This window comes from Numida meleagris, chromosome 3 (genome assembly GCF_002078875.1).
Source record: "Numida meleagris isolate 19003 breed g44 Domestic line chromosome 3, NumMel1.0, whole genome shotgun sequence".
NCBI lineage: Eukaryota > Metazoa > Chordata > Aves > Galliformes > Numididae > Numida > Numida meleagris.
The window spans coordinates 80,057,710-80,068,956 of NC_034411.1; the positions used below are offsets into that span (position 1 = coordinate 80,057,710).

The window sequence follows — 11,247 nt, forward strand, 5'->3', positions numbered from 1 at the left end:
GTGACACAGGATTTCTTTAAGGGCTGCATTCCTTTGCTGGAGACTCACCACAAAATATTGCTCTATGTTGTAAATTTTTCATAGCTTAGACATCTCAGCTACATGGAGACATCTACATGTCTACATCTGTGCCACCTTCCTATTGAGACAAGTCCCACACTGGTGAAAAAAACCTCTTCAGGAAACTTAAGACAATGATATAATAACTATTATGGTTGCAGAGGTTATTGCTCCCACCAAAGCTGAGATATGCTCACTAACATGGATTAACCAACTATTTAGTTTTGCAATGAGACGGACTAGGAAAACTCAGGGGTTAATAATACTTTTGCTATTAATTGTCTGAACTGCTACAACGGTATTACAAGGGGGACTCACACCCTGTCCCAACATTTTCACAACTCCATAATAAACTGTTTCACAACCTGATAAGATTTCATAAACAATGTCTGAAGTCAGAATTTGATTCAAAACTTATGAATGATGCACGAATTTCCCAAAACATCCATTGTTCTTCCAGTGGCCTAGAAAGCTTGCTGGTGAGAAGATGCAATGCTCTGCGAGGAAGGAAGCCTTTCAGAACAGCAGTAATGAAACAATACACATTTTTTCAGAGTCCATTATCCTCCTGTGTTTTGAATCAGTTCTATGAAAAACATTTTTGAATTTTTTTAAATATAAAAATGACCAAATATTACACAAATCATCCTGTATCAAATGGATACCAGATCCCTTTAATTTATTCTTTTCTTTGCTCTTTTTGTAATCATGCTTTATTGTTATTACAGGAATGGTGCAAGGAGGAGGAAGAACCCTGTCCGAACAAAAATTAGTAAGACAAGCAAAAAGGCACAGTAATTCCTGAGTGGCTGCCAAATTTATTTCCTTATTTATTTCTATTTTCTTTAATCTGGTAAAACTTATCTGATTTTCTACTGTGAATATTCTTTTTGCAAATCAAACAGATTTCTGTTGAAAGTTTGCTAACAGAAAGAATTAAACATTACAATAGAACACACTAAATACTAAGTTTAAGAAACATAACAACGCTGGACAGTATATGAACAATTATAAGAATCTCTTTCAGAAGCCAATTCAACATCAAAGTAACTTGTTTTGCAAATATTACTATCTTTTATCTATGTAGAAAAATACGTTTATTATCTTAAGTGCATTCAAACTAACAAAATAAATAGTAACAAGACAAATTATTATTACTGTAATAAAAAAAGCCATGTTTGGACATTAAAAAATGGATCTGAAAAAAATACAAAGGAAAGAATAAGGTAAATGCTAGAAATGTTTTATATTTTTGATGAATATGCCCTACTAGAAGACACAACAAAACTAAGATGATGTTTATTTACTAGAAATAATGCTATCATTATAAAACTTGCACCCTCCTTCCCCAGATTTATCAAAGCTGCTCTGGATCAGTTAAACTATTGTTGAACTCATTTTTACAGGCTTTATTTCCATTAACATGTGACTTTTTTAATTACTATCAATATAATTCTGTTGCACAGAAATAAAAATGTAAAAAAAAAACCAGTACATAAGCATACAAAGGGGATTTTATCACTATTCATTAATTTTGAACAAAAAGGTTTAAAGCAACCACAGAAGGAGTTAAATTTAATTTGAAATCAGTAGTCAATTCAGAGTGAATTAGGCCTAATATTTACGTATACACAAGTAAAGCCAAGCATAAGAAAGTTGTAAAACTAAGCATCAGATTTTATTTTGGTCAGATAGTTACTGTGATTAAATAAAAAACTAAGACTATCCTAGAAGAATATTGATGTTACCAAGTTTAAAATGTTTTTATTATTATTTCTGATTTCATTATCAGACAGCAATCTCTGCTGCATCACACTGACCATGTCCCACTTGTTTTCTGATGATCAGTCTTTTATTTCATGTTATCAATATGCCCAATCATCCAGTGTCTCTAAAGCACACACAAGCTACACAACTTACAGTTTCCTAATATAGAAGCCTAGCTCTACACTCTCATTATTTCTTGACTTCAAAGTTCATAGTGCTTGTAGTAAGCACTGAAACATTTTTCTTTGTTACCATTTTAATGGGTATGCAAACACCAATATATTGTTTTCCATTACAAGAAATAGCTTTATTAAAAACAAACAAACAGTGCTCGGATTATTACATTTCCGCATATTTAAAATTGGAAATAAATTCAATTACCTATGAAAACTAAAGCATAGTATAGCTTTTAAAATAAATATTTTCCAATAACTACAGTTTTCCTGCCCAACTCAAACATCTTCCAATCCAGTTTCACAACAACACACTGCACAAAAGTAGGTTGCTTGTTTTAATCAATTTGTATTTGAGCTGAGTTCAAAAGAACACTCACTCTCCATAAATATAAAGAAAACAATGGGAATTCATCTGAAAGATGAAGAATAATTTGATCAACGTTCTTCAGAAATTTGATTTTCTCTTCTCCATCACAGCCTGAGTCTGAAATGTTACTTTCTTCTGTCTCACTGTGAAGAAGTTGTTCCAGAATCATGAACAAAGAAAAAATATTCTCATATTGGGTAATGTCATACATGGCCTGGATCTGGGAATAAAGAAAAACTGATGCATAAACACAGTACAATAATACTTCTGAAGCTCATTATCTTAGATGATAGTTTAAGGAATTATGTTAAAATCTGAATATTTATATAATTAGAATGGCTATTTATTCAGACATGACTTCTAAGAAAAGTTTTCTTCTTTGGGAAGCCAAACAGCTAGCACTCCATCAAACAGTCAAATGAGAAGTCAAAAAAGGTAAAAAAGATTATCTCTAGTATGAAGAATCGTTATTCAAATAATGCTGCTAGAAAGTAAATAAAACATCAGAATTCTCAATATCAACAGAAAATATCCAACTCAGTACTACAGTTCTGAGTCAGTTACAAAGGGAAAGCGTCAGTTTGTCAAACTTAAAATTTATTCTAATGCATAAACGCACATGTCCTGCATTTGGAAACTGCAATTTCAAATTGAAGATTTTACAGCCTCCGCTGTACACAGGGAATAATTGATAAGATAGAATCTTAAACCTTTTGGAGCTGTCTCTTTGGAATTAAATTCTGTGTCTCGCTTAACAGTAAAACCTATCAATATCATGAGATGAACTTGTTCTGAAAAAGGCTGCAATTACAACAGCTGATTGATCAAAACTCCAAAGTTAATCAAACCTGCTAGAAAATGAAGTATATATTTTAGAAAACGGACCAATAGCTCTAGTATGTCTAACCAATGTAGTACCTTGGGCCTGTAGTACCAAGCTGTACTGGGTCTAGGCTTTGACATGGATCTATTAAATCAGTACCACCCTAAACAGTACACTGCTAGACTTCCCAATATGCATGAAATATATTACATAACAGTTATTTCTATTGACCAGGTAAGTGATTTTTGATTCCACCAGAATCTAACAAAGAGACAGCACTTTGCTTTCCCCTTGTAAGGCACATCCCCCACATAACCCTCTGTGGTAGATGGTGGTTCAGGGGACTGTTTGTTATTCTGAGCTAGTAGCTCTTCAATCCAAAAATCAAAGTTTGAAGCCTCCCACTGTAACGTTTTCAGGTAAGCTCCTATGTCAGGGATAACACTAAGACATCACAGCCATCTTACTGCAAACTCTTGATGTAGTGGAGTCATTTTTCTGAGTTTTCTAGACATCTTGAAAATCAAATTAATTACTGAAAATATTAGCCCTAGCCTTGCACATTCCACTTACGTCTCTCTGGATCTTGGTAAGAATAACCTGCAGCTCAAAACCCCATGGCAATTCAATATTGACATGCTACCACAACAGACAGCAAAAAGACAAAAGCACAATATTAAGTACTTGCATACTTTTGAAGTCCAATTAAATCCAATTATATAATTAGAGAAAACCTTTAAACTATGATTTGCACGATGTAAGTGATTCTTTGCTGTTGTATGCTAGAAGACACTACGTCATCACTGTATGACTAACATTCTGAAAACACATTTTCTTTCCTTCTGTAACGGAACATTCATGGCTTATTAAATTATGTTAATCTCATTAAATATTATAGAAAAAAACAACTTGCAGTGGTAAAGTATGATTCTGCTCAGCAAAATAGAAATGTAGAAACATAGAAGTTCAATGCTTTTAGCTCCTATAATTTGAATGTTGGAAGTACAATTTTACAAGCAAAAATCTTTGCCTAAGTCTTAAGCACAGGCCTTGGAAATTTACTTGGTTCTTCCTTTTATATGAGTAATCAACAGGAAATATTTTAGAAAAGCGTATTATGCCACTTCACTTATCCCCATAACCTTAGGGTTTTTGAAGCAGTTAAGCTATTGTATTTCTTTCAGTGGATCTCAAAAAGTGCAACTAATTGCAACTTAGTAAACTATCTAATTGATTATGTATAATAGAAACCACAAGGTAACTAATTGCCTTTCATCTACAAATACTACTGCCCTGAAAGAAAATGATTTTAGCCACACAAAGGGTAATTCTGAGAGCAAGGAGGAAGCCTTTTTTGAGGTAATTGCTTTGCATGGGATGAATGCACTTCAAAATACTTCCATAATACCGGGGAAAAAAAATAAAAATCAATCAACAGCAATTTCTGGTTCAAGGCTTACAAACCTTTCCAACCCATTTAATATAATCTGAACAATTTTTTTTTTTTTTTTTGGTAGCACTAATTGATCTGATTACTACCAACATAAATTTATGCCATAGAATTAGTAGACAGGTACATTTACAGCTACTGATAGTTAACCAGGTAACAAACTTTTCTCCTTGCTCACCAATGTATTTAAGTGGGTAGCAGCATATGCACATGTACACAGACATACACATGCACCAACACTGCTAATCTATCCGGAATGTTCAGAAGCTATGTCCATAAAGCAAACCTTCTATAAGGACGATAATTCCAAAGTATATTCATACCAACAGCAAATAAGTCTTATATTGATCTTGCTTTTCAGAAAGAATTTTAAGATAACCATTTTGTTTGTTTGTTTTTTAAATGAGACCAATCCTGGCCACGTTTTCCTCTTTTCTTCACCAAGTATTTGGAAATATGTTTCTTGACAGCAAGGTGCATTTTGTAAACACTTCAGTTTTCAAATTACATTAGAAATTGTTTTCTTATTCTGACTTCACAGTCCAAAACACTTTTCAAAGTATTTTTAAAAATACTTTAACTGTACAAGACGGAGCTTTACACAAGAAGGAAACCAGGAGCATGAGGATATTCTTGCTGCATTAGACGATCTATTAATCAGAATTCATATATCACCAAATGCAGAACAGAGGAAATGAATCAAATGCTGCAATAAATTCCTCCATCTTCTCACATATTAGAGAGTAACCACCTGGAACAGCAGACATTTTTACTACATACTCAGAAAGCATGGAAAAAATGCTATAACTAGTCTTATTTGCAACACTATCATGAAAAAAAACAACAGTAGTAGTATGTTAAAAGCAAATATTCCAAAATTCAGGCCATAATAGCAGTCAGAATGCTAAAAGTCAATCTGTATTCATGCTGGCCTTTATTATACTTCCTTTTTGCAAAGCAACAGCCAAAATATTATCAGATGGCCCTGCATAAGCTTCCAAGCCACTGCTGTCTTAGTAGACATATTAGGAGTTGGCATTTCCAGAAATAAATTGGACAAAAAAATAAGTCTGGAAACACACAGAAGTAATTCAAGTAATCATCACGGAATGGCAGATGTCATTTCCAAAGGCTAGGTTATTCGATAGGACTCAGTTAAAAAAAAATCCCAAATGATGGCAGAATATATTAGTTTTCTTGCCTTATTAATTCATGCCCATTTGTAACATTTACTTAAATGCCCTGGTAACATAAATATAAAACAAAAACAGAAGAGTAAATACTAGCTTTGAAACTATTCTCTAGAGTTCTTAAGCTATTTGGCAGTCTCAGTGCACATTTCTAGTGATGCAAAATTGAGGTAATTACCCAACATCTTTAAATGTTACAAGTTTTAGATGAGTAATTTTAGTTCTCTAAAAGTTATTTCCAACATTTTGGCTACTACAGTTTAAAGCTTTCCTCTTTCCTCACTTAACAGTTGCCACTATCCTTCTAACTACAAGCATTTCTCCCTCTTTCCAACATACGTTTTTTTTTTTCCCCCAAGACAGTGCTAATTAAAATGATTAAGGTAAACAGTGTTACGTTTTTCCCATACATTGATTTCTACAAAACTGACAGTCTTACTGACAGTCTTCCAAGTGGCCCAGGAGTGGCTGGGCTCAGCAGGCCAGTGGGCACAGCCCCAAACTGCCAGAGTTCAAGAGGTGTTCGGACAAGGCTTTCAGACATAAAGCTTGAATTTTGGGGGGGGTCCTGTGTGGAGTCAGGAATTGGACTTGACTGCTGTTGATCCCTTTCAACTAGGGATATTCTGTGTGATTCTATGAGTTACTACGAGCAGCAATCCAAGTGAGCAGAACCCAGCTGTTCTCAGGAGTGAGCTGCTCCACGTGTCTGCTGAGCTGATAGCCATGTGCTCTCTGCTTTGTACCACCGCTAGCTCACAGAGTTGCATTCTGAATAAAACACAGAGCTGAAATCTAACATTTATTCCACATCAAGGTAGCTTTCAGCTGGGTGAGTTCCATGTAGGAAATGAGATTTGGAAGGGGAAGGTAAAGACTGCAATGTTTTTATTTTGTATGCAACAGACACTTGCATTCAGGAAATCAGCAGCTGAAACTACTACTTCAGAAATAACAGAAAAACATCCTTGCAGAGGATAACATGTGCCAGCCTGCTGATGCTGTTCCTTGTAGTTCTTAAGGCAAATGACCACTCAGCCCTTTGGCTCAAGGTTACAGTAACCAAAACTGACATGGAAACTTCTGGATATCACGTAACAAATTGTGGGATATGAGAGGTAGCAAGAGCAGAAACTGACACAAGTCACGGATGGCCAGATTTTAGGCGAAGAAGTAAGATAAGGAACTACCTACATCACAGACAGCTGAAGGGGAGCACTGGGGACCTTGGGGAGAGAGCAATCCTGTAAAAAGGACAAATGAGCAACTGTGTCAGCAATCCAAATGTTAACACTCAGATATCTGGATTGTAGCATCAGCAACACCAAATTTGGGTGCAGATATAGCAAAGTAAGTACCAATAAGGAAAATATAATTAGGGGTGGGTTATTTGGGAGGAGATGGAAATGCAAAAAGACAGATATAAGAACAGCAAAAAGGAGGGCCAAAGCACAGGAGAATTACATGATCAGTGCTTAGCTGTCCTGTAAGGACAGAGAGTATTCTCATAAAGTTCCAGTTAAATGAAAGCTAACAGCTAACCAAAGTGAGTGTTGCAGTTCTGGTGACATTTGCGGATGCTGGGGATTTAAAAACTCAGTATAAGGACCAGCATCATAAGACTGATACTGCCTTCTGAGTGAAGGCAAGTAACTTTTACTCCATTTATGCCTCAAAGCACCTACACAGTGAAGACAATACACACTCTACAAATGTAAATATATTTTAAGGTGAAAAGATGTGGAGTATGTTCATGGAAACTAGTATGGAAACTAAGGTTTCTAGTCCTATGAAGACACTAAACTTAAATGTATATAACAACAAATAACTACAAATACTATATGAAGAATATAAAATACAAACAGATTTCAAAAACACTCATACAAATTTGAATCAATCTGGAAATATGAGTGCTTATACAACAGTTTTGATATTTAAAAAAGGGATGAAAGTGACATATCTATTAGATGGTTATTTTAACATAAAATCATCCTGCCCAAACCTTCTCAATCCACCATTTGGTAAGAGTTTTTTTTCTTTTTTTTTTTCTTGAAATTTTTCCATACCTTGGCAAACTTCTACTATTCAGCAGTTGTAATTTGTATGTTAGTGAGGTGTCTCTGCCTATTTCAAATTTCAGGAAAATATCAAGTGCTAAAAGCTGGTACTTCTTTCACGTGCATTTTTTTTTCTGGAAAACAAGGAGGAGATCAAAACAAACACGGCCTGCTAAAGCTATGCTAATGCTGCCTTTCAGGCAAAGCAGAGGCAGTGCTTGCTGCAGCATTTACAGCCCAGCTGCCATACTGCAATCATTTCCATACTTAACGAGTACCAAGGACAGAACAATCAAGTCTGCCCACCCATTTCCAGCAGGAACCTTTCCATGAGCTGTCCCCTCCTTATGCAGATGAATGGAACCAAAGCGCCTACAAATTCTTTAGAGCAGTGAGGAACAGGCAAAGAACATGTATGTATATTAAAACAGTCTATCACCAACCAACACATCATCTCAGTGAATAGTTTCAGTATTCCTCCGTTCCTTGCAAAAGGCTGCTGGCATAGGCAGGTACATGTGCAGCCTGAATTCGTGGCAGGAAAATACAGATTTGTGGGCTAAGAGGCCACAGAACTAACATAAGTTGATATCCCACGTGGCACAGATAAAAATACCTCCTCTCCGAAGTGCAGCACGACTGTTAGAAAATGTCTGAGTACGATTTACATGTTTCCAGAGACAGACAATCCTGGGACTGCTTGTTTTAGTAGTGAACTAATCCAGTGCTTTTGTTAGTGCTTTAATCTAGAAGATATGTTTGGTTTGTAATAGAGATGAGAGGAAGCACTAAGACTTTTCCCCTAAAGAAAACAGAAAAATATGGTTCAAGTAAAAGCACAGTAACCTCCCAGCAGCCTAATGAAGTATTTCTGTGATTCTGGTAAATGAACAGTAGAGTTTGAAAGTTTCCTGTCAAAATTCTTCATACTTTCAGGGTTTTAAATTTCAGATCTACTGAGCTACAGTATGAACAAAGTAAGAAGTGTGGAAGTGAAAACAATATCCTTATAAAATACAGCCCAGCAGTCTGGAGCAAAAGAAAGTTCTCCATGCTTTATTTCTGATGAAAACGTAATGGTGAACTTAGAAATATTTCAGTATGAGAAAACTTGGAAAAGAACATCTGCATTAAACAGTAATCAAAACAAAGCCCTGCGATAACAGATTCAGCTCACAAACCCTGTTATTTTACGATTAGGTGACACAATCAACCAAATGATGACAGAGACAAGACTGTAAATAGCACAATATTCATATTTCCAGTATTTGGCATTTTCCATCCCAAAAATATCAGAATTAAGGTGCGTTACTTTAAAATGCTCCCTACTGTTTTAGTGTCTCTTTACTCACTGCATTTCAATGCAACCCGTGATTTGTTATCTTGAATTCTGGAAATGGAAGGGGTTGGCCCATGTAGAGATAAGAGACTAAAGAACAAGGCAGCAGAAAACTAAATACAGACATCTAAGTCCACAGAATTTTTAATTATTTTTTGTGCTCACTTTGGCTACATATAGAAGAAATGTTAAAAATACTGCAAATGGTTTAGAGCAACAACATATTTGTCCTAAGAACTGTATTATCGAAATCAAGTCACTTAATTAAAAGCAATACTTTTCAGCAAAAGAATTTCTAAATTGACTGACTGGAAACTCTACCGTTCAAGTGATCAGCATACAGTAAATTCTGTATGGTTGCTAAGGTAACGTTGAAAAATTGACTTTTTCAGCGAATAAATTCACCATCCTAGTTGAAAATATTCTCTTCTAATACATCATCAGGTGTAAAATCAACATTTTACCCAGCCTCTGAGTCAGAGACTATAGTAAATATCTTTCAAGAATGACTGAATTGCTTCCTCAATAGCGATACTACCTCCTTCTCATCGTACGAAGATCAACTCTAACAGTGAACTCTGTTCCTGACATGTTGCTTTTCCTCTGATAAATGCCTATTCAGTCTATTCACTGCTGTGTTCTTGTCCTAAGCACAACACAAACTTTTTTTCAGAATGCTTCAAGCATGTTTGGATAATAGGGCTTTTTACTTCAAAAAAAACCAAAGACTTTTAACTGGATGTTCTACAAGCATATGAATAACTACTATGTGGAACACTGAAATGTACAAAACCAACAACAGGCATCATATCAGTAAGCACACAGTAGGATAACAGAGGGTATCTCTAATTGCTGTTTAGTGTTTAAATAATGTGCTGACAAGCATCTCTAAAATATTTAAGGCAGGCACACATGAAAGACTCTACAGGAAATATTTTTGTTCTGATTTTAACACAACCGTCTTTTGTTAAAAGGTAATTACCTTACAAATTGCCATGCCTCAGGATTCAGTCTTTAGATGAATAGTATTTCTCTTTAATTGCTTTTCGTTTTGTTTTTGAAATGCATATTTCCCTAACAGCGTTCCCAGTAATGATAATCCCCATTACCCACATCAACCTGCCAAGAAAGTTCAAACTGATTTGCATGCTCTTTCAGTGCAAAATTCACACCACCTACAATTCCTTATTTAAACTTACAGTAAACAAAACAACCTTACAAGCATTTTTGATCTTTTTTTCAATGGGATTTCAAATTCTGTTTTTCCTTATGTCTTAATTGATGCTATCACTCTCTCCTCATGTAGCTCTGTAAGATTCAAGCATCTGCATAAAACACCAGTGTTACACTAGAATTATGTCACCAAAACCCAAAACCTCCTTCAAACTTTCACAGTATACTGTCAAAGGCAGAATTTTAACTAGAAGACATGAAAGGCATGGTAGGGTATTGTAATTTCATGAAAATTAGAGACAACAGACAAATAATGCTACTTATTTAATATATACAAATTTTGTGAAATACATACGTAGAATATTGGATAGGCTATTAAGATTCAATCATATGAAAATGGTGTTACTTATTCAGCTTAAAATTGTGAGAAATTATAGAAGCAAAATATTTACTTGAATATCATGCACAATATGAAATATGAAGAGCACACCATAGTTTATCCATAAGACTGCATACATGCTGTAAAGCTTAATTTTAGAAGCAACTACTCCTTTGCCTAGAACATGGTATGACTGTATACAAATATGGTTTCACCTGCAAATTTACTCTTCTATTAATTTCACATCATGCTCTCTTGGAAAATCCCAGACCGGTAGTTTTCTAGAAATTTGCATGTATTTTATTTACTAATTTGTAAATGCTACAGCAGTACAGAAGTATAAAAAGACAGGTTTTAAAAGCTTCAGAGTAGCAGTTTGCAATTTGTGAGTGTCAGAGCAGAACCTCTGCTGGAAAGCAACAGTATGCAGTTAAACACTGGCCCTATAAATCTGGAATGCGGGGGG

General features: G+C 35.1%; 1 protein-coding gene across 1 annotated transcript in view; it reads right to left on the bottom strand.

Moving 5' to 3' along the window:
- Nucleotides 1,170-11,247, bottom strand: part of MEI4 (meiotic double-stranded break formation protein 4) — a 76,140-nt gene continuing 66,062 nt past the window's right edge. Inside the window, exon 5 of the mRNA XM_021393156.1 lies at nucleotides 1,170-2,590. Within this exon, the coding sequence (XP_021248831.1) occupies nucleotides 2,339-2,590 (252 nt within the window). The 3' untranslated portion in view covers nucleotides 1,170-2,338. The remainder of the gene's footprint in view (nucleotides 2,591-11,247) is intronic.